The sequence below is a fragment of the Eupeodes corollae genome, chromosome 3, assembly GCF_945859685.1.
Source record: "Eupeodes corollae chromosome 3, idEupCoro1.1, whole genome shotgun sequence".
Taxonomy (NCBI): Eukaryota; Metazoa; Arthropoda; class Insecta; order Diptera; family Syrphidae; genus Eupeodes; species Eupeodes corollae.
The window spans coordinates 132,403,027-132,427,997 of NC_079149.1; the positions used below are offsets into that span (position 1 = coordinate 132,403,027).

Genomic DNA, 24,971 nt, shown 5'->3' on the forward strand with positions numbered 1-24,971 from the left:
TCATGATGTTGTGTTTTTAATTTAAGCTTTAAGTTGGAATCTTAAGAATTTAGTCATCTTCAAACAGGTAGTAACTTGGCTTTTTTGAAACCCTTGAAAAGAAGTTCATGAAATTAATTAATTTATGTTCTTGGTAAATATCGAAACAATTGTTATTAGGGCTTTTCTCTTAATGAAATTGAGTAAAATACAATTTTGTAGGCATTTTTGAAATCATGAATTGTATTCGAATAACTAATTTTAGAAAATTGTTTGTGTTTAAGAAGATTAATGGAAATGAAATTTAAGCATTTTAAGAATGATCATAAGAATTTTGATATTTGGCAATTAAAAATGAAAGTTTTTGAAAATTCATAGAAAATGAATTGTTTTATCACATCAGGTTCTTGAAATGTGTCTCTTTAAAAAGTTAAAGGTTACCGAAAACGGTGTTTTTAAGGCGGTGGTAAAACACAACAAAGTTTCTTAACAATAATTTGTAATGTGGAAAGTACAAATGTTTGTCTTCTTTTGGAAGAAAATACTCATTTATTATGAGTTTTATTTGAATCTCTATGATGTTTTGAAAAGCCTTAAATTTAATTGTATCATATCAAATTAAATAATAAGCGCTTTAAACATTATTTTTTTTATTTAAAAAAAACTTTATCTAATAGGCTTGTTAAGACGAACGGATTTTTTACAATAAAGAAAAATATTTTGAAATCGTTTTGAGTTTTTGTGTTAAAAACCGTTTTAGCCTAAATGTTTCAGCTTTTCTTAAGAATTTATGTTGGACCATGAAATAATAATAATAATATAAATAATTAAACATTGAAGATAGGGTTCATAGTTTAGAAAATCCATTAAGAATTATATTGAAAAAAAAACTTCTCTAATTTAGATTGCCTCAAAAAGCTTTATGTATTTATTTTTAACTTTCCATAGGAAGTTATTGTAATGGGTCCGATTTTTCAAATTGAAAATATTGACATTTCTCGACGATTCAAGGTCCTAGAGTCGAAATAAAAGATTTTTGGAAAGATGTCTGTGCGTGCGTGTGTACGTACGGCCGTACGTTCGCTACGTTTTTTTCGTTGTCCATAGCTCAATAACCAGAAGAGAAATCGATTTCAAATAAATTTTGTTATACAGAAAGATGCAGAAAGGGCTCTCAAGAAAATTGCGTGGGTGGTTTTTTTACCATAGCAGTTTGAAAAAAAGGTGAAAATTTTGGTTAACCCTAAATATCTTACGAACCAAAAATGCTACAGACTTGAATTAAATTTTATATAATATATTGTAACGTGATATCAAAGAAGTTTATTTTTTAAAAAAAATCTATTTAACGGTTTTTTTTATAAATCAAAAACAGTTTGACAGTTTTTTTTACAAAAATTAAAAACCTAACAAACAAATTAATAAAAGTTGGAAAATTTTGATTTTCGACTGAAATATCTTTTCAAAACTTTGAGATATTGGCTTCAAACTAATTTTATCTTATAAGAAATATTGTTTTCAACATTCGGTAAAATTTTGAAAAAAAATGAATTGACAATTTTCTTACAAAAAAAGAAAAATCTTTAACTAAAATAATATAATATAAATAATACTTTCGACTTAAATACCTTTTCAAAAATTAATAATATTGGCTTCAAACTTATTTTATTTCACAGAAAATATTGTTTTCCATATGCAGTAATTTTTAAATAAAAATCAAAGAGTCCGTTTTTTAATAAAAAATAAAATCTACAAAAAATTGTACGCAAATTTGGTAAAAATTGATACGAGTACATATAGACAAACTTTTAAGCAAGACAAGTCGACAGACGGGATGGGAAGTTATCAGTGTGGGTCGCATCCCAGCCTCTTTTTTTTTAATTTTAAAAAGTACTAACGCAAAATTCAGACGATTTAGAGTGATTTGAAACAGGATTTGATTTTGAATGAAGGCCAGCGAAATCCATATGAATAAAGCAAAGAAAACTTTATCAACTAAAAAGTCAGAGTTACTGAGGCTTTAGGGTGACCTAAAACCTTACTTACTTAAGGTGGCCCTACAGTCCTAAGTGAACTAGGGAATCACCCAAAAAACTTCTCCATCTAGCTCGGTCCCTAGCTATGGGATTTTACATACCATTTCAGTGAATTCTTATACTAATTTTTTTTGATGCGATGATTTTTAAAATGTCGGTTGTGCAGCGTTTCTGTGATGACGTCTTCTTTTTTTCAGAGGCCACAGCTGGACTAACAGATTCTGTAATTTTTTAATCATGATGAGTAAGTGTATTTTTAAGATTAGCTCCTGAAGAAGTACGTAGGAGTTTTGCGATGTATATTGACTTTTGTTGAATTGGCGCTCTTTTAAAGTGTAAAAGTCTTGCATAATAAATAGTCAGATAAATCTTTATAAGAAATTAACTATCCTAATTTTGTTATTGCTTGTTGCAATTTTTAGTTGTTTTTAATTTCTTTAATCTTGTTTTTAGTTTTGTGTTCAGTTATAAATGCGTAAGTGTGAATTTTTCATACAATTAAATATTTTTAAACAATATAGTAATTAATTTAAATAAAATATTTTGTTTTTAACTTGTAAATTCCTGCACTATTTAAAAAAATTTAATATACCCATTACAAAAATTATGAGTAAATCTTGATGAACAAATGTCACAAGTTAGTTACATATTAGATACTAGCTGACCTGTTGAACTTCTCATCACTCATGATCATCGATTTCTTACAACCTCTGATTTGTGATGAACACTCCACAGACCATGCAAGGTTAATACATGTAACACAAATTAACTATAAAGAAACTAATTTTCCATTGTAAATTATGAGGTGCTTATCCAAGTAATTCCAGCGAATTAAGAAATTCCAAAGGATAATTAACATTCCATCTAGATTAATAACAGTATCGATAGACTTTTAGTCAAGACAACCCTTCGGGTATACAATTTTGAATTAACGTGATGATGTTATCGACGTGCCTGTTTTTTTGCTGCTAGTCGTAAAAGCTCGCTACGTCAGGAAAAACACGAGAAATAAGCTCCTTCTTCGATTCCGTATACTACAACGAAAAACGCACGGCAATTCGTTTATATTTTTTTATTTTCCGATTTTTTACTTTTTTATTTGAAATTTTATTTTAAAAACAGTCGTTCTAGTTTAACGAACAAAAAAAAAGAAATTAGAGAAATGGGTGGAACCGTTTCAGATTTTTAGCAAGACAGAAGAAAATCAATTCATTGTTTTATAATATAGATTCGAGGAAAATTCGAGGGTTTCATTATGCTTTAAAAATTTGGAATGCATAACTATCTTCAATAGTTATTCAGTTTGGTTCGCATGGAATGATTGAATTCTAAATATTTTTAATTGCGACTTTTAAAAACTATGTGGCAAGTTTTGCATTCGTAAAAATGTTGAATATTTCGATGGTAGAGACGTTAAAAGAGGTTGGTCCCACGGTTTCGTCCGTCTGTTCTTGCACCCTACAGACCAACACATTGGGTCAGTTGACATTAAATTTGGAAATTAGGATTTTGAGATGATTGGCGTTAGGCGTTTTTTTAAATTTTTTTAAAGACTAAAAATAACAGTATTCTTCATACAAATTTGTTGGTCTAAAATCGAATATTCGATTTTTTTTCCAAAAACAAACCATTTTTTTATATTGCTGCAAAAGGGTACTCCCATAGAAATACTTTTAAACTAAAATTGAAAAATTGTATGTATACACAAATAATTTAAAAAGCTCTAACGATATTCCAATACAAAAATTGAAAAATTAAGATTTTTTTGAGAGAATCAAATGGCATTTAAATTTTTGAAAAGAAACTTTGTTTGCATGTACATTTTTAAGTCTTAAAATACAAGGAAATATTTGTAAACATACTTTTAGATACATAAGCAAGTTCGTGCTATGCAGTCATGCATTTTATTTTTAATGCACACACATATAATCTAATTTTAAATCGAATTTTTGTTTAATGCAGGATTTTTAAAAATGTTTATTAACATTTTTGTATGTAAAAACATTTCTGTGCATTAAATTTTTTCATAATCTTAACATTTTTACTTGCGACACATAGGAACTATGTATATGGCCTTTGCATTCGTGAAAAATTTAGAACTCCAGATTTTATTCAAACATGATATTACGATGGTAGACAAGTCGAAAATAGTGGGTCTCGCGATTCCGTCCTTTCGGTTTTGTCTGTCGGCCCACGCTCCTACAGCCTAAACCATTGGGTCGATTGAGTTCAAACTTGGAAGTTAAGGTTTTCAGCAAAGTCGCGTTAGGCGTTTTTTTCATTTTTTTTAAGATAAAAACTAACAGTAGACCCCATACAATTTTGTTAGTCAAAAAACGAAAATTCGAATTTTCTCAAAAACAAACCAATAGTTTTTTTTTAATTTTCTCTAAATTTTTATTTTTTAACTTGGCTTTTTTTAATAAGAAAAACATGTTTTTGTATTGTTCAGGAAAGGTACCGCTTATAGAACCGTTATTTTGTTTTTTTAATTTTCTCAGCAAGTTATGAACTGATTTCAATAAATTTAATTAAATTTATGAACAAGCTCTTATATTGCCTAACAATATTTGATTATCAAAAGTGGAAATTTTAATTGTTTGGATTTTTAAAAAAATAGTGAATTATTTTTTTTCAAAATTCTATATCTCAAAAACGGGTTTACATATTTTTAGGAAATTCAAATGTAGGCCGTATATTTACAATCAGTAAAAAACTGCTTACTAAAAATGTTTTTAGAACAAAATTGAAAAAAATTATATATACAAAATTAAAATACCAACGATGGCCGTCTGTGTAGCGCCACTGTATCGGATTAAAGAATATGATATTTTTATTTTATTTTAAAGCGTCTATCAAGAAGTATAATCTTGCTACCCTTGTTTACATTATAAGGTTGTTTCACACATGTTTTACTTGCTTCGCCTTTATAAAAGACTTAATACTTTGCACCAGGTTAAGAAACGGGCCAGAAAGAGTATATGTACACATTATACATGTATACCTATAGGTGTTACGTACAACCTCTACAACTATTGCTTACGTGTCACTTCATAACTAAAATCCAAAACGCATAAGAGGCTGATGTACGCTTGTTTCTTTTAAAATTTAACGAAAAAAATAAACTGAACGTAATAACTCCATGATTGCGCTGAAAACTTGTAGGAAAGAAGGAATGTGATTGGATTGTAGTAAGAACCTTCTACCTATTAATAACATTTATTCATTTACTTCATAAACATGGCTAAGCAGCCAATGAACTATTCTGTATTCGTCTTAGACACCTGCCTAACTACACAACCAAAAGGCGATCGCTTTACAATTTAAACATACATTTTCTTTCTCTTTCTTATCTTCAGATAATTTACTTTCCATCCCGGTTCTTCTAATATTAAACTAAAATAAAGTCTTGGGATGAATCTCGCCGTTTTTTTGACGAGTCAAATGGCATTTATATCTTTGAAGACAAACTTCTCTTACAGGTATATTTTTAAATCTTATATGGCTACTTTTTTAAACAAACTCTTTGCAAGTTTGTGCGACCCTACCGTGCATTTTATTTTAGTTAAAATTTTAACTCCCCTGATCTGCTACTAAAATTATTTCAACTGGCAACACTTTTCAATATGCAAATAATTTTTAAATTTGAAATTTTATTATTTCAATTTTATGGTAATCTACATAATATGGTATAATCAGCAGACACAAGCTAGATAACAGTCATAATCTTTATTTGTTTATAAATTATGCGTATATATGTACATATCATGATTTAATTGAGACTTTACGATATGTTTATTTATATATTTAAAGAGTACATTGTTAACATAAAGTACCTATATAAACCCAGTAAGAACAAATAATTGCATTAGATGTGTTTTTAAGGACATTTTTGTTCGTACTGAACAAAGATTATTTAATACCTTTTTGTTAGTGGACCTGCATTTGAATTCCTTAAATGATTAGTTTTCTATATTTATCAGACACCATCTTGCTATCTTAATTTTTAAATCACCTTTAAATTAAAGACAACAATCCACCTTATCATTACGCAATAACTATTAAAAAGGATCTTCGGTCTTTCACTTGCAGGTATGTCCTTGAAAATATCATATAGGACCAAGCTATAATGCCTATTTTTATCTATTCCATGTTCTAACCAGATGTTAAAAACTAATTGTTTTGATTTTAACCCAGAGTTCAGCTACAACAGTGCCAATCATTGTTCAAAAAGTAAAGAAAGAACCGCACTGAGTGTTATCTCTATAAAGATTACAGTATGTTCGACAAGAAAACGAATTGATTTAAAAATAAATGTTTAAGGCAACTATTTAGTTAGAAGTAACTTTGTTTGTGATTTTATGTTCGTAGATAATTTAATGGCATTGATTTTGAAAACTTTGAAATCATATCAATCAAGGTGTTTAAGTTATATAGTCCAACCAAACATGATATAATAATGATTTTTTAATGACTTGATGATTTTGCAATTGCATGAGCATCGATTGTTTTGTTTATTGTCGAAGCCATTAAAACAAAAATTGTCTTCATCATTTAATTATGTTCTATAACACTTGCAACTAAGTGTACTTGTGACGGATGAACCCCCAAAAATTCTTTGCTCTTAAACTTAAACAGCTGAAAGAACACCTATACTAAGTCGGTATAAGTTTAAAAAAGAATTACGTAACATTTGTTTTTATAAACCAGGAAAATTGAAAGTAAAAACATTTTTCAATCATTAAGAATAATTTTTTACCAAAAAGACTCATGGCGAATTCTTCAAAAAAAATGAATCGATAATTTTTCTTTTTAGTGTAAATCCAAAAATTTGTTAACAAAATTAATTTGACTAAAAAATCTTTAATGTTATTTCATTCTTTTTACATTATTTTTTTAACATTTCGTAGAAAAATGTGTATATTATTTAAATGTGTAGGTATAGTTTTTTTGCTGTCAGAGTGTAGTGGCGTGCTTATGGCTTCATTATACAAATGCCTTGAACGATTTCAATACCGAAAATTATCACAATTCAGTTTTCAGTGAAACACTCATATCAGTTTCGCAATTACCAGCATGTAAGTTGGATTCTACCAGTCGTCGTCGTCGGTCTGGTATTTCACGCGAAAGGTTGTTCTCCCGGTAGAATAGTACTTTTCATATATTTTTTTTAATTTTCAAAACTCTTGGACTTTCAACTTATTTTGCGTGCACATAAAATTATAAAAACCGGATATAACTAAAATTTCGATAAATACTTAATAATTTTGATAAATAAAAAGTTATTTTTGTGCGAAAAATTGTTTTATTGAAAATTTAAAAAATTTACATCAACAGCATCTTTTTGGTAGTGAATAGAGAAGAGGATTAAAAATATGGAAATTTTGAATCTTAAAATTCAAAGTATTCGAAGAATATCTTGCAATGGAACATTTTTTTCCACTGGAACACAATTTGTTAGGCGGTAAGTACCTTCAAAAGGTTTTATTTAAATGACATTAATGAGTTATTATCTGACTTACATTCATTATTAAGGACTGAGAACTATTCTAAGTTTAAGACTTTAGTTTTTTTTTTGCGAACTGATAAGACATACAACGTCATACTTATGACCCTAAAAAGCTTTCATTTTCATAGAAGGTCAAGTACATTTTTGAATTGAATACGAACGAAGTATTTAATACTACATAGTTGAATACGCTCATTAATTCATATTAGGGGGCAATTGTAATGTAATTAAAATGAATTATCATTGAATTGACAAAAATGCTTTCTGTCTGGTTGAAATGTAGACATTCGAGTAAACGTTTTGAATGTGAATATTTATTTTTGTGCAGTAAAATAATCGTAAAATACATATGTTAATAAAAAAATACCTGAATACATCTGGAGTTGAAAAAGTGCCAAAAAGTCATCGTTTTCGACTGTACGGGCTGGAGACTAAATAAGTGTATTGATGTGATTGATTTTGAAAGATTGGTCTATAGCGGGTTATGTGAATTCTGATAGTTGAATCTTGAATAAGCTAATTAAGATTTTTTGAAAAAGTTCTTTTAAAAGTTATTTTTGAACTGTTTTTCTTTTTCAAAAAAGGAATATTTCGTTTTTTTCCATATTTGTATGGTTACTTATATTCTTCAACTGAAGTAATATCAGTTCCACTATTATTTCAAATTGTTGTTGTAAATGTTGGTGTAACATATTGAGAAGAATATAAATTGTGTACGATTCAACTATGATATAACTTTTGAAATGGTAGAATAAGCCAAAAATCGTATTTAAAATTTTTGCAGAGCGTACAAGAGTTTTCGTAAAATTTCGTATCCAATTGAAAATAGAAAATCGCATAAGCACTTAATAGCAATTATAAGTACTTAAGTTGTAATTGTTGCATTATTAAAATCGGTAGTGCGTTGTATTTATTAATGTATGAAAATATGAAATACAAATTTTGAAGAGTTGACAGGTTAGGAAGGAAGGATCTTAGATAAATACAAGTCAATCAACGTTATTTTTTCTCAGTCAATGAAGTAAAGTAGTACATTTTCACTGTTCCACAAATTGTTGATGTAAGATTTAGATTTTAGGTTTCGTAACAATTTAGACGAATTTTAAGAATTCATGATATTATTTTTGTTCGAATCTGTCTAAATACGATAAATGGATGACAAACATTTAAAAAAAAAAGAAAAATTCTAAATTTTGACGCTGTTTTCCTTTTCCAGGACTTATGACTGTTCTTGGAGGTTTAGTCTTTTTAAATCAGATATTATGTGCATAGGAAAATCAAATCGACTAATTTGCGTTCCTGGACTTTAGATGAATAATTTAAACACAAAATTTTAATAAAGAATCAAAATAAATTTGAAAACTTATGTTATGTATTATATAAATGAACTGATTTTGATATTGGTCACAAATTTTATTACTATTTTTGCATTTATAACACCTGTGAAAATAAAACAAAATAAATTTTTGAGATATTAAAAAACCACTTCAAAATTATATTTTTTTTAAAATAATGTCAACCCTTTACAAACTTATGAATTACATGTGATTCAATTTCTTTGAGTTTTCTGCTTCAAACGTGAAGTTAAGGCGCTGATTTTCTTTTCACAAAATTCAGAATTGATTTTCGACTCAAATATTTCTTCAAAACTTTGAGATATTGGCTTTAAACTAGTTTTATTTTTTTTTAAATACTGTTGTCAAAACTCAGTAAAATTTTAAGAAAAATGGAATCCGAGTTTGTTTTTACAAAACAAAAAATCTATAAAAATAAATAATAAAAGTTGGTAAGTAATTCTTTTATGAAAATCCAAAAGACCGTTTTGTCAAAAATAATAAATTCTATAAAAATAGTACGAACATTTGCTAAAAATTGATTTTCTGTTCTCGATATCTCGTGAATAGTAGAAGATATTTTTATTTAAAAATAGTTTCATTCATCCAAATTGCATTTTTTACATAAGAAATGAAAACTTTTAAGAAATGCTTAACTTTTTGTTAGGTAAATTTTCGTAATGGGCAGTGATACCCACAAGCTTTCCAAGAGTTACTATCATAAAATAAAATTATTTAATTCGGTAGAGTGTTTTTTTCAACTAGAAATGTACGTAAAGCTTTTCTTAAAAATATTAAAATTTTATTCTTGTCATGGATTCAACTACATTTTAAATGTATATATTTGATGGAATATTTTTTCAAGCCTATTGTAGACTTTTGAAAAAATTTACCAAATTGCTAACATTTTCACGATTAATTAACCATTTTACGATTTCCCAAAGATTCTCAATTATATTCAAGTCTGGTGATTGTGTCACGTTGTCCTGCTGGAAGACCCAACGAAATGGCATTTCCTATTCTTCCTATGTATTACGTCCTCTAAAATATTTTTTAACACATATTGGGATATTATTCCATTTAAGCGATGCAATGGGTCTAAACCAGGAGCAAAAAAGCAACCCCATACCATAACATTCCCACCGCCATGCCTAAGAGTATTTAAACAATAACGTGACTAAAATCTCTTGATACTTGGTCTTCTTACGTATTAAATTCCATTACTTCCTGTTATAAAAAATTTCGTTACTGAAAAGGACTGCACTCCATTTCTGCTTGTCCCAATACAAATTTTATTTTATCAGAAAAATGCTTAGTTACTTTTATTTCTAGTTATGTTTTGTTTGATACTGTATACAACTTAGTATTAACTTTACCAAGAGCCGTGAAACAAGCAATTAAATAATTTAAAAAAAATAACAAGGTTTTCTGAAAGCATCAGAGTTGGTTTTTACTTTTTATTTACGATTTTGCTCGTAACTCCTGTACAGGATCTTATAATTTTGTGTTACTTTCCTTAAGACATATCATAAACTTTTATACTCATAAATTATTTTTAAAACTATATATAACTTCAACTCCATCAAAACAATGAGTATAAATTCTTTCTAAATATCAAAACACTGGCTCTGCTACTCGCATGCTTTCTTTAAGAACAACTTTGATTAGCATTAAAAAGATTATATTGATCCAACTTTTATAGATAGACATACATTTATTTACAACTATTGAGGGGGAACAATTCTGTCAGGAATTATTTTAGCAAAACTTTAACGGTTTCCGGAATGTTCACCATTTTTTATTGGTTCTTCACTAAATATTTTATAGTCTATACTGTTCTTAGAACTCACTGAAAGAATTTTACCAATCGCACCAGTAGTTCCTGAATTAAGCGCGTTCAAACAAACAAGCAAACAAACAAATATAAGTTGAGATACGCAATCAACAATTAGACGACCTCAATAAAATGTATAGGATGCAAATCGGAAGGGTATTTGGTAGTTTGCTTAACGCTGATCCGCTGTATTACAACATTCTGATTTATTCTTTCCTTTGAAAGCATCTTCACAAATCTTAAATTGATTAATTTGGGGACTGAGGAAAGCAATAGAAACCTAGCGTTTATCAAACGCCGTGGTTAATTTGTAGATCAAGTCAGCAAAATAGGTTGGGCTGTTTTGCGATTTTGATAGAGATCTAGTTTTATCTCGTTTTTTCGATGACAAATAGATATTTGAAAAGGTCTAGATTCCATTAATTTCAACTCAGATATAAAAACAAAACCCAATCACTCCATTTTTTACCTAGTAAAGTTTAGGAATGTCTATTTTAAATGTGTAGTAAAATATCGAAATTGTGCTTCAAAGAGGAGGATTTCCTAATAAGCCAGTACGTTTCGATGATCAGGAATCATTTTTTGACAATAGTTGTAGAGTTCAAGACTTATTATCTTTGAAAATGGTACTACTGCTACACAACAAATTTGATTTAGGATGGTTTTGAACATGTTTTTAAAATAACCTTAAATACATATTTGTTGTTACTGCTACAATGTTATATAACAGTAGTACCATTTTCAAAGATTGCCAGTCTTGAACTCTACAACTGTTATCAAAAAAATTTCAAATTTGTGCTACAAGAAAAAATAATTGGACAACTCTTTTCAAGCAAAATGTCTTGGAGCTTTAAAATTCTAGCAATTCTAGGTCTTCTTTAAATTCCAATATTTCAAAATTATTTTAAAAAAAATAGGTTGGCAAACATTTTATGTCGACTCTTAGAAAAAAAATCCGACTTGATTTCTTTTATCACTTTGTATATATCTATAAATTTAAAACCTTATTCTTGATACCTTATAAGCACATCTTCTAGCATCGAATGTTAAGTTGTATTCAGGCATTTTAATAGATGAAAAGATGATAAACCTTCAGGAACTTAAAACTCTTACAATGGTTTCTTTCTCTTATCAAAAAACAATCAAGTTGAAAAATTTCCATTCCATACAAAAATTGATTATTTGGTTGAACTTTTACCTAACATCAAAACCACATAGTGACTTGTTCCGTCTGATGGTTCTTTTAATTTTGGCAATCATTAAGTTCATGGTCTCTTTATCACGCTAACACATGGCCTATTCATCCAAAAGTCAAAGCTTAGTTCAAACCAAATTTGTGTGTTTTATTTTGCTTAGAGACTCTTGTGCTCCTATCACCAAAATAGTTTGACCTTAAGTGCGCAGAGATCAGAGTGTACATTTTTAATATAAAATATGTTATAGAAACTTTGTTTGATCAGTGTGCTCTCATAGATAGATTTCAGTTTACAACAGAATACTGATAATGATTTATAGAGCTTTAGATTCACGAGTGATTTAACCTTAGAAACAAATTTAATATTATAGCCAAACCAAAATTATTGGTGATAAAATATTTATTAATTTATATAATTATTAAATTAAAAAATAGCCATATAACGTGATAAGTGTTTAGTGAGGTCAGAAATTGTTTACACAAATTGTATTAATAGTTGAAAGAAAACAAAATAATTAAACATTGTTTATTTTTACCAAAATATTTCAGATGTTTTCAAATAGCGACTAAATTAAGCCTTAACAAATATTTATAAATATTTTTTCATTGAATTATAGAAGTTATTCGACGTTTTTGTAAAACAACAGATAATTTCTCACGTTAGGCGCCATTTTCTTATTGAGTCATTCTTAATACATTCGATTTTTTAATAACAAATATAAAGAAATGCAATTTTATTTCTTGTAGACTTTCAACAGATCCTCGGCCCTCCTACCTCTACTGCATTGGAAAGGAGAAATTAAATTACAAGACTTTGGGTCAGCAATTGGATGACACCGCTGAAAAACTTCCCAACACTGAAGCTTTAGTATCCTGCCACGAAGGAAAGCGCTACACATTTTCGTCAATCCGAGATGCAGTTGACAGGCTTGCTGCTGGTTTTTTAAAACTCGGCCTTAATCAAGGTGACCGAGTTGGTATATTCGCTCCCAACAATGTCCACTGGTATCTCACAATGATGGGAGCAGCTCGGGCGGGACTAGTTTCGGTTGGGATAAATCCAGCCTTCCAAGCTCCTGAAGTAGAGTACTGCCTAGCAAAGGTGGGTGTAAAGGCCCTGGTGACTGCAAACTCATTCAAAAACCGACAGTACTATGATATTCTGGAGAGAATATGTCCCGAATTAAAAGATTCCAAAGATGGACATTTGAAGAGTAACAAACTGCCTCATTTAAAATCTGTAGTTATAGATTCTCAAGACAAATGGGCTGGAACTTTGAGGTTTGATGATCTCCTTGATTGGTCAGACAAAGATGACTTGCAGAAAGTGTCACACATGCAAAGTGGAATTACACCTGATGCTCCCTGTAACATACAGTTCACATCAGGCACTACAGGGCAACCGAAAGCAGCGGTACTCACTCATTTCAACCTTATCAACAACGCATATTTTAATGGGAAACGAAACGAAATGGAGGGTCACCGAATCTTAGTTCAAAACCCGCTTTTCCATGCGTATGGAGTTGCCATTTCCATCACTCCGGCCCTCTGCCATGGAGCTACTATAGTCCTGCCAACAGATGGATTCAATCCTGAGGCTTCTCTGAGGGCGATTGTAGATGAGAACTGCACCATGGTCCATGGAACACCAACGATGTATGTTGATCTAATAAAAAAGCAGAGGGAGCTGCAGTTACCTATAAAGACAGCTGACATTGCTGTCACTGGAGGAGCTTTGTGTTCACCGCAATTGTTTAAGGACATCAAGAATGTCCTTGGCTTGAAAAAGGTGAATAGTGTGTTTGGCATGACTGAACTCACGGCTGTGTGCTTTCAATCCATGATCGGCGATGATGAGGATAAGATTCTCAACACCGTGGGACATCTACAAGATCACCTCGAGGCAAAGGTGATCGATGGGAATGGCAATACTGTACCTTTTGGCCAACCTGGAGAATTGTGCGTTAGGGGATACTCTGTGATGCTGCACTATTTAAATGACGAGGTTAAAACCAAGGAGACTCTAAGTGAGAGTGGATGGCTTCACACAGGGTAAGGTCCTTAAAGTTCTTTACAAGTTTACAATTTTATCTTGGTTATGCCTCTTCTTATATAGTGACCAATTTGTGTTGTATGAAAATGGGTATGGACAGATTGTTGGTCGTCTAAAGGAGATGATTATTCGTGGAGGAGAAAATATATTCCCTAAGGAAATTGAAGACTTCTTAGCCACACATCCAGATATCCTTGAAACTCATGTAAGTTCGAAAAAGAATTGGTATTTTATTAAATAAGGAATAATGGGGGTTGCTTACTTTTCAGGTGATTGGTGTCGATGATGAACGATTGGGTGAGGAAGTATGTGCATACGTCCGATTACAAGATGGCGCCAAAAATCTAACACGAGAAGATTTGAAAAAATTCTGCAAAGGCAAACTAGCTCACTTTAAGATTCCACGATTTATTCGGGTTGTCAAGGATTTCCCACGAACGACCTCGGGGAAAATTCAAAAGTTCAAGCTTAAGGAGATTTTCAAAAATGAGAAATAACAGGGAAGACAAAAGGAACCACCGAAGATTTTGTGATAAGTTTAAAGAAATAAGAATAAGACATTAATTGTAAAATACAAATATATTTTTGAAATAACAAGAACTGTTTTTGAAAATGGTAAAACTTTGCAGTTTAAGATTTCCAGACCAATCGTAACCGATGAATAATATTAAAAGTAACAGAACTTATGGTTCCTAAAATCATACCGCAAAATAAGGTATAGAAGATTATAGACGTAAAAGGTTGTGGTTGCTTGGGCATATACTTTTTCCGCTTTATTTATTATTTATATATATATAATATTTATTTATTATTTATATATATATATTATTTCATATTATGTATTTTTTATTAAGAAATTATTGTAATGGGTACGATTTGTCAAATTGAAAATTTTGACATTTCTTGACATTTCAAAAATTTTTTAGAAAAACCGAAGAGATAGTTTTTTTTACAAAAAATAAAAATCTAAACAAAAATATTCATAAAAGTTGGTGAAAATTGAATTTCGACTCAAATATCTTTTCAAAACTTTAAGAAATATTCTATTCAACATTCGGACAAATTTTGAGCAAAATCAAATTGAGTTTTTTACAAAAAATAAAAACCTTTAAAAAAATGTATAAAAGTATTTAAATTGATTTTCGACTCAAAGATTTTTTTGATTTTTTTTTATAATAAGCACACACTCAAGGAGATATTACTACCCTTATTATACAGAGCCACAGTGTGAGCACTAGAAATAGGAGAGAGGGTTTAAAAAGAGATGTCGTTGCACATTGGTTTTGAATTCCTGAATATTGCAATGACTAGGAACGACATAGTGTGGTAAGGCCTTCTACGTTCGGGTAGTACGGCTAAGGAACGAATCTATGTATTTGACAGTACGGCCGAAGTTGGGCTCTAGGGTATATTGATTAGGAACGAATCTCTGTATTTGACAGTACGGCCGAAGTTGGGCTCTAGGGTATATTGATGAGCATTCCTAGAAGCGCGAGTATTACGGTTGAACTTTTTAAGGGTGAGACAAGAAACTTTACGACGATGTTCAAGCGACGTAAATGATAATATTTTAGTAATATCACCGATTAAATTAATTGCTCTCCGTTTAATACTGTCAAAGAGGCTTAAGTAATTTGTAGGTGTATCAGCCCAGATATGGGAGTTATACTCATGATTTGGACGTATATAAGTTTTGTAGATAACAGCCAGATCAGAGGGGGAGCAAAACTTTTTGCATCGCCTTATAAAGCCCAAACATCTTGGGGATTTTTTTTTACATCGCGTATGTGATCATTCTCCAAAAGGTGGTTGGTGATACATATACTAAGAATATCGAGGTGTTCAGTCTCATTGATGCAAGTGCCATCCATGGATAATGGCAATGAGGGTATATCTCGCTTTAACGATACAAGTCAGCATTGCGTTTTCCAAGCATTAAATTCCAAGCGGTTTTTTAATCCCCATTGAACAATGCTGTTTAGGTCGGAATTTAGGAGCTTATCATATTTTTTCGTTGCAGTTTCACATCCGTTGCAGTTTCACATCCGAAGAAGAGGGATGTCTGAAAACGAATACTAAGAGCTAAGAGTACTATCGTCAGCGAAACAATGTATTGGGTTAGATGTTGCAGACAGGAGATCATTAATAAACATGTGAAAGAGTGTTGGAGATAAACAGAGCCCTGGTTTTCGGACTTGATTCCATCCAATACTACTTGTATTGAACGATTCGAAAGGTAATTACTAATCCAATGAAGCAGGTATTCATGAAAACCGAAAGCACGCATTTTGGATAAGAGAGCCTGATGCCTAACCCTATCAAATACTTTTGAAATATCAAGTGCAATAATTTTACTTTCCCCAAAGCGATGCAAAGATTTGCTTCACTGTTCGTTGAGATGAACCGTGATATCACCAGTGGACCTTTTGCTGCGAAAGCAGTATTAAGAAGCTTTCGATCTTTAAGATATTTCTTGAGCTGATAATTAATCAGCGTTTCCCTGACCTTGGAAAGAAGGGACGTAAGTGCAATCGGTCGGTAATAAGAGAGTGAGCAAGATTCGCCTTTTTTGGGAAAACGCTGGAAAAATGCCGTTTTCTATCCACTCGCACCTGAGGAGTAGGACAGATAAAAAAGCTTACGCAGTGGTTTTGAAAGCGATGAAGAAAACTTCTTCAGAACAATACCATCCGGACCAGCGGATTTATGTGTGTTTAGATCTCTAAGGACTCTTGCAACAGTATGAGTGCGAAAAAAGATTAGTCCCATAGAATTACTTACTCGCTCAAGTACAGGCGGAGTCATAACACTGACTGGCAGCGTAGAGTTGGCGGCGAACTGACTAACAAAGAGATTAGCTTTCTCTGTCAAAAGGAGTGTCATTGAAAACAAGCGTAGGAACCGATGAAGAGGAAGAATTCCTTATGTTTTTTTACAAATGACCAAACATTTTTACTGCCTTTGGGACATAGCAGTATTTATTGCCTTAAGTTTTGGTCATGTAAAAATATGGATGTTGCAGGTCTTCCCAGATTTTCATAGCAGCGGAAACTTACTTCTCTGGCCCTAATAACCTCTTTACAGCTCGCATCAAACCATTCATTTTCCTTTGGTCTGATGCCTTAAACCCTGTTCGGTGTAAAAGTTCTCATTCACTTGTGATCATATCAGCCCTGACGTCAACGTCACTATCGAGAAAGCATAGTGACCAGGTAAAGATCCTGAAGTAGTTATTGAGACCGTCCCAGTTGGCTTTCTCGTATTGCCAAACGGTTCACTTAGGAGCTCTTTCTTTAACCGAACAGTTTTGACACGAGAAATTTGCTGAAATAACACAATGGTCAGATGTGCCTAGAGGAGATAGAACACTTACAGTGTACTTATTAGGGTCAGAGGTAAGAAACAAGTCAAGAGTGCTTTCTGCTCGACCTTCAACGTCCGATATTCGGGTGGGCTCGTTGACTAGCTGAGTTAGGTGGTTCAACTCAGCTAAGATTTCTGCACACACTCCATCGGGTGTTGTCTGGCCTGAATGTTGAACGATTTCAGAACATTGAGATTTTAACTTATAACTTCTTTTATCTTTTAAAAAAAATATTGTTGTCAGCATTCAGTAAAATTTTAAGAAAAATCTAATTGACATTTTTTTGTACAAAAAATAGAAAACCTTAAAAAAATACTACTTATACTAGATACAAATTTACTTTCGACTCAAATAGCTTTTTAAAAATTAAAAATATTGTCTTTAAACTTTTTTTTCACAGAAAATATTATTTTCGATAGTTTCAGTAGTTTTTTTTCAAATCCAATAGTCCGTTTTTTTTTCATAAAAAAATAAAATGTACTAAAAATAGTACGCGAATTTTTCAAAAATTGATGTTCGGTTTTATATCTCTCAAATTAATTTTATTCATCTAATTTGTAAAACGTACAAACTTTTAAGCAAGACAAATCGGCAGACAGGATGGGAAGTTATCAGTGTGGAACGCATCCTAGCCTCTTTATCCACTTTATTGTTGTTGTGAATTATTTAACTTTATTTTATTTTACTTTATTTTATTTTAGCTTATTTGATTTATTTTATTTTATTTGAATCGACTTTTTCGTATTTTATTCAATTGTACGCAATTTTCTTAAAGTTTGTTTTAATACATTTTATTTTATGTTATAGTGTTTTATTTTACTTGATTTATTTGTTTCTATTTTATTTTTACTTCGTTTTAGTTCATTTTATTTTCGTTAATTTTGTTTTTAGTTATTTACGCATTTTTTTGCTATTCCATAATTTTCCTCTATTGGCTTTCTTATTTTTACTATTTTAAAAAATAACAACTTATTCTTAATTTAAAAAAAAAAATCTTAAGGTGATCCTTCCCCAAATTTTGTCCAAAATTATTTTCCTCTGGGTATCTAAGCAAATACATGAAATATAAGGTAAAAGCTTTTAATTCAAAGAAAATAAAAGTCATTCTAACTAAAAGCTCTTAGCACAACCGGAAGTGGAGTTTAGTTTGATTTTGAATGTAAGGTCTACCTCATAACGGTTAAATGCAAGCAAACTGTCAACATGAGGCCCATTTCCACTTTGACTAAATTCTCCCTTATTCATGAGGCAACTTTTCGTTTTCTTCAATTTGGGTTTTGCATTATTTACCAAATCTACGCTCCTTACCTTGTCATGCATTTTATTTCTTATGTAAATAAGGAAAGTCTTAAGTTCTCACACGAATGAGGCACAGCGAGTCACAGAGCTCCAGCCTAACCAACAACCCCTCATTTAAGAAAGGGGCATACAAATTTCAACGAAACCAAAGCAAGGATCAAAGTAAACAATAATAATAAATAAGAAGGTTCGGCAATATAAACAAAAATCACTTCGTTTTAACTTTCTTTGAGGTTATGTCAGTTATTTTTGTTTATCCCAGGACAACAAAGTTTTAGCGTCTTACCAATATTAGTATACGTAGGTACGTAAGGAATTCCCATGGACACGAATCACTGTTGGTAGGGTCCATCGCCATGTTGTTGTTTACGAATTTCCAGCAAGCAAGAAGTAGGCCAACAGGATGGTAAAGTATAGAACTTATGTAGAAACAACAGTTCTTGTTGATGATGGCAGAAGCAGAAGCACGAGTAGAGTAAGAAGCAGTAAAACAGTGTGCGTGCCAACGTGGTTCGATTTAACAATACCGGCGATGGCAACCGGAAACTTTGCGGACGGCGCATCGGATGCCATGTGGTCGAACCAAGTCAAAGTCGAAGTCAAAGAGTCGAAGGAGAGTCAAAGAGGAGTCTTAAGTAAAAACCAGAATAAGAGCAAAAAATATTTGCGCAACTCATTTATATGTTGCCCCCCTATTTAAGGATCTGGGGAAAGAATAGACCTCGTTTCGTTAAGTTTGGCCTTAAAGTTCTTGGTAAAACCAAACTAGGATCAGAAATTAAGAGACTTTGCTTGGCTTCGGTACGGTTCGAAAAATAGCTCGGGTCTTCTTTCAAGAATACAAAAAAGGATATTTTCTGCTGTTGAATAAATTTGATATTTCCTTTTTGTTGATACAGTGCAACATTGGGAGGGGGTTGTGAAAGGGCTATAAAAGTGAAATTTATGGGTTTTACCTGGATATATGGAAGTTTTTTTGCCCAAGCCTACCATGGAATACATAGTGCTTCCTTCCTACGGATTACAAGTTCTTCTTTTAGACACAAACGGATTTACACAAAATAAAAAATATACAAAATTGGCATTTTTAGATTGTTAAGAAATTAAAAATAAAATTTAGAAATTTGTTGGTATTTAAAAAAAAATATTGAAAATCATTTGTGACTCCAAGTTTGTGTTGCCAAGTAGTGGAAAGTGGAAAAGAAAGCCTTGCAAAGGGAAATTATTTCTATCTGAAGAGTGTTGTGTAATCTTTTTGCCTTTCGTGGTTTTAAAATCAAGTGAGTGATGTTAGTAAGTTTCTTGTTAGCGGAATATATTTTTTTTGAGGAGGATTAAAATTTTAACTTGGTTTAACAGTAAAAAAAAAACTTCAAAAATGAATTTTTGTAAACGGTAACAGTTTTGTAAATAAATAATTTAACTTGACTTCATAATTATTATAAACGTATAAAATGTCCCAACCGGGGAAACGCGTCGGTCGTGCCGGGGCCGCTGCTAAAAAAGCTACGGCAAGTATAAAAAAGGATACCGATTCCACACCCGACGATTCGGGTCCCAGTGAACGGGCCACACCAGCTAGTAAAACTGAAAGTGAACCTAAGGATGATACTTCAAGTAATGGAGATAAAAAAGATGATACACCACAGCCGAAGCCTCCGAGTGCGGGAGCTTCGATTAGGGAGTCTGCAAATAAGCTGTTGGCATTATCGATGAAAAGCGAATGGACTCCGGTTGAACAGGAATTGAAGAAGCTGGAGAAGTACGTTGCCAATGCTGGTGAAGATGGCAATCATATACCTTTGGCTGGAGTTCATGATCCGGTAGGTTTGGAAGAGAGTGATATAAATTTGACCAAGTGATTGAAATTTGAGATTTTGATCAAAACTTTATGGTATAAAACTATAAAGAAAATATTTATTTTGGGAATACGTCAGAAAAAAATAATGAACCTTACAATTTTTTAAAATCTTATCGAAATTACGAAGAAATCTTAATAATTTTGTTTGGAAATGTTTTGGCCGAATTATTGCGTTTATAATATATTTTTTTAACAAGATATAAGCAAGAAATATCCACCCAATTTGTATTCAGAAAATTCCATTTGGGAGACATTTTTGTGAAAAAATATTGTTGTATTTTGAAAAGTAAGCTTCATTAAATACTTATTCCAAAAACAACGTTTCTGGACCAATAAATTGTTGGAAGCCTGTAACATTTTTTCTTTAAATGAGAACAAGAACCTAAGATTTGTAGGTTTTTGAAGTAATTTGTTGGCTTAAAAAAACACTTTTAGAAAAAAATAATGTTTTCAACTTAACTTTTAAACTTAATGTTACTAGAATAAAAAACAGTTTAATTTCATTTCTTGTTACTCAAACTTAGAAATTCTTTTGTTATTGCTCTAAAATAAATAGTTTCTGTTTGTCAGGGTCTTAGAAATCTCTTGCTTAGGCTTAGCCTTAACTTTAAATATTTTTTTTACAAGGAAATACGAAATTTTGCCTTAAGTCACATTTTGCGTTTTTCAAATAATATGTAAAATTTAATCAGTATCCCTTTTTGATTCTGAAAAGTCAATTAGTTGTAAAAAATTAGTTGTAAAATTAGTAAGGATCTAACTAGTTAGATATATAGAGATGTAAGCGTAAAGGGACACAAAAAGTCAGTTGAGTTTCTTTTAATGAAACCAATCATAGAGTTGGCTTTAGCGACAACAGCATCGATGTGGTGTAGCAGTTCTCTAAAGAGGGTTACGATCAAGAGAATACACAAACTCATAAGTTGAAAGTTTCCTAGAGACAGAGATAGGGAAGCATTTTTTTGACATTAAGTTTAAGACAGTTAACTAAACACCAGTTATATAATTGATCGAGGTCTATTTGGAGATTAAAGCAATCATACATGGAATTCACTTTTTAAAATAATTTAAGATCATCAGCATAAATGAGACATTGGCTGAACTTAGTGTTTTTTTGTCAAATATCATCGATAAAGATTATAAATACAAGTGGGCCAAGATGAATGCCCTGTGGAACTCCTGAGGTACATTTAATAGATCTCGAGGTTTGATTATCAAGTTTAACTTTTTGTACCCTATCAATTAAGAAAGATGAAATCCATTAAAGTAGATAAGAGTGAATCCCAAAGTTATGAAGCTTACAAAGCAGTATGTTGTGGCATACAGAATCAAATGCCTTACTAAAGTCCGTGTAGATAGTGCCTACTTGGTTTTGACCTTCTACCCAATTAATAACAAAAGAGGAAAAACATGCGAGATTAGTGACAGTTGATCTTCCTCACTTACTTGTTCTTTTACGAAAAAATCCAGTTTGGTATTTAATAAACTTTCGAGCAGTTTAGGAATTGTGGAAAGCTTACAAATGCCTCTGTTATTTTCAACATTATTTTTCGAACCAGACTTATAAATTGGGATCAGAGAAAGAAGATTTCTATTAGTCCAAAAATATTCTGGACGATAAAGATAAGTTAAATATAATTTGCAATTTAAAGCATACAGAACTAGAGAATTTTTTTAAGACAAGAGCAGGAATGCCATCGGCTCCAGGAATGTGATTGGGTTTAAGATTCTGAAGACCATTTAATACTTCAGATAATTCTAAATGTATTGAGCCAATATCTACTTTAGAGATAATATCTGAAAGAAAATCTAAGTTTCGTTGTGAAGTTGAGTAAACTGATTCAAAAAATTGAGCAAAAAGATCAAGAGTTTTATTAATGTCAGAAGAATTATTCCCTTTAACATGCATCGAAGTTGGAATGCCAATTGATTTCCTTTTAGAATTAATAAAACTCCAGAATCATTTCGGATCACTTTTCAAACTAAGCTCCATATTCCAAATATAATTTCTGTGCAAGAATTTGCTGGGAACCATGAACATTTTTACTTAGCAAATGATTTATTTTTTATATTTTTTAAATGAGCCAACCTTTTGATATACCACGTAGGTTTTGAGATATTGTTTTCAGTCCTATAAGGTACAAATAAGTTAAAAGCTTTATTCAAGATACTCGTGAAACGGTATCTTTTTTTAAATTACGTGGGAGAAGCATATTTTCACTTAATTAATATGACCCATTTATATAGGATAAGTTAAAATCACCAATAATACAAATTATACGCAAATTATTGTTAAAATTATTAGCAAAATCAATGTTAGTTAGATGTTTTTCATAAAGTTCAATAGTGCTTTTTGGCGGTATGTAACTAACGATGACGTACATAAACATACCAGGTTCAAGACTGTTGGAAACACACATTTGTTCAATATCGGTGATAGGTAGTAAAATTGATTTACATGACATAGTTGAGCGACCTGCAACAAGTAGCCCACCTCCACGATCTCCAGTTGTAACACAGCGATCTCTCCGGAAGACCTTATAAGAGTTAACGTCAAAAATTTCAGAATCAGAAATACTACTCCAAAGCCAAGATACAACAATAATGATAACATCCTAGTCGACATTACTCCGTATTCCGAGTAGGTAATATTTTCCAAAAGTTTTTCGGTTCTTGATTTAAAAAATAAATTAAGTAAATTAACATAAAAATTCATAATAACATAGTTGAATTTTTCGATTTGGTCAAAAAATATTGTATTTGGAAATTCTTCATCGACAAAATTCTGAATGATACTGTATAAAACTGTTTTGGAAAGATTGATGCTGTATGTCTTAACTACTTTACTTCAAAAAACTTTAAATTTGGAATTATTGGTATATATTAAAATAATGTAGAAAAATAGTCAAAACTCGATTAAAGTATAAGTTTTGAAAATCAGAACAAATTGCTTTAAAAAAAATGTATATGAAATGCTTGTTCAAAGAGTACTCATACAAATTGCTTGTAGTTGTGGTAATTGAAAAATTGTTATAACACATTAAGCTTAAAAAAATATCCTGTTTAAAATATTTTAAGCTTGAAAGTACTGTATTAATAGGCTAAAAAATAGTTTTGTAAATCGAAATTTTAAAATTTATTAAAAACACTTTTCTTTTTCAACCTATTTACAGCATTTTTATAAACTTGAATTTTTAAATGCAGAATTTCTGTTAACAGTATTTTGAGCATACTATATTTTATAATTTTGTATTTCTATACACCACTAAACCAGCCACTACCACCAGCCCTTGAGAAAAATCTATTGAAAAATTTCCTTTTGGAGACTCTTTGGAAAAAATATTTGTCCTTTTAAAACAACAAATTCATATGTAGACCAATAAATGTGAAATTTTAACAGTTGCTAGAAGACCCAACGTATAAGGCACTAAAAAACATATTTCCATTCGAATTTGTTGATATTTTTCAATGGAACGCATATAACTTTTCTGCAAGTATTATTCTCTCAAAATAATTCTTCAACGTTTTTCAAAAAGATGTTAAGTCAAAAAAATGAATATTAAGTTATTTATTTGTCTCTTTCTCAAAAACTTGAATCTAGAACAACTATTATATATCGTCCTCAGACAATTAGACAGAAAAATTTGATATTTGTTTTACTGCAAACCTTTAAAACTGATTGAGTCTGATTGACTAGTTCCTATCTTTAGTCATTTTTACTACTGACAAAGAAATAATGTCTAAAGAACTTCTCTCTGTCTTCTACAATTGAAATTGTTTAAACATAAAATAATATTTCTTTTTTTTATTTGAATCCTTAAAATAAATCACATCACATTCCAATAACTCAAAAACATCTAAAATAGTATTAAATTTGAGTGATGGCGATATTAAAGGTGCGTAAATTCTTACAATATATTTATTTAAAAGTCAGTTTTCTTATCTCGATTGTAAAAAGGTAAAAATTAAAAACGAATTATTTGTTTACTTAAGCATTAAAAATTATATTAATGATTATTTTAATTTCTAGTTTATTTGATTCATTTATCAAAACTGAAGAAAAAAAACTGAAATAAAACCTCACCCAATTTTTAGTTTGGTGTGTGTCATGACATAAAATGTTAAATGGCTTGTAAATTAACATCATTAATAAACAAGGTATAATTAGTTATTTGCTTATTAACGCAAAAAGTTTGCTTACGACACCTTTACTTAAGGTTTGCTTAGGTAAACAGTTGCATTTTGTTTTAGTTAATTTAGCAAATTCATGCCATGTGAATAATTGTACGTAGAAAATAAAAATATAAACTGACATAATACAAAATTAGAAGACACAGTTGGATGTCTTGAAAATTTTGGACATATTTTAAGGAGTGTTTTTGAAAGCATCAGTTAGGGTCATTATAATGTGATGGTCATTATATTTAATTCTTATTTTGATGATGACTTTACAGAAAAAATAGAAGATTACACATCACTTCAAACTCCAAAAATATTTATAAAAGGA

General features: G+C 30.7%; 2 protein-coding genes across 8 annotated transcripts in view; both read left to right on the top strand.

The window, feature by feature from the left end:
- Positions 1-7,072: 7,072 nt before the first annotated feature.
- LOC129951354 (medium-chain acyl-CoA ligase ACSF2, mitochondrial) lies at positions 7,073-14,540 on the top strand. Its single transcript, XM_056063456.1, has 4 exons — positions 7,073-7,479; positions 12,635-13,939; positions 14,004-14,145; positions 14,210-14,540. The coding sequence occupies exons 1-4, from the start codon at positions 7,391-7,393 to the stop codon at positions 14,435-14,437; spliced, it is 1,764 nt and encodes a 587-aa protein (XP_055919431.1). The 5' UTR covers positions 7,073-7,390; the 3' UTR covers positions 14,438-14,540.
- Positions 14,541-19,405: 4,865 nt separating this feature from the next.
- The window catches only part of LOC129951343 (serine/threonine-protein phosphatase 6 regulatory ankyrin repeat subunit A), a 60,233-nt gene continuing 54,667 nt past the window's right edge, over positions 19,406-24,971 (top strand). For all 7 annotated transcript variants that reach the window (XM_056063440.1, XM_056063441.1, XM_056063442.1 and 4 more), the window contains exon 1: positions 19,406-20,426. In XM_056063440.1, the coding sequence (XP_055919415.1) occupies positions 20,058-20,426 (369 nt within the window). In that variant the 5' untranslated portion in view covers positions 19,406-20,057. The remainder of the gene's footprint in view (positions 20,427-24,971) is intronic.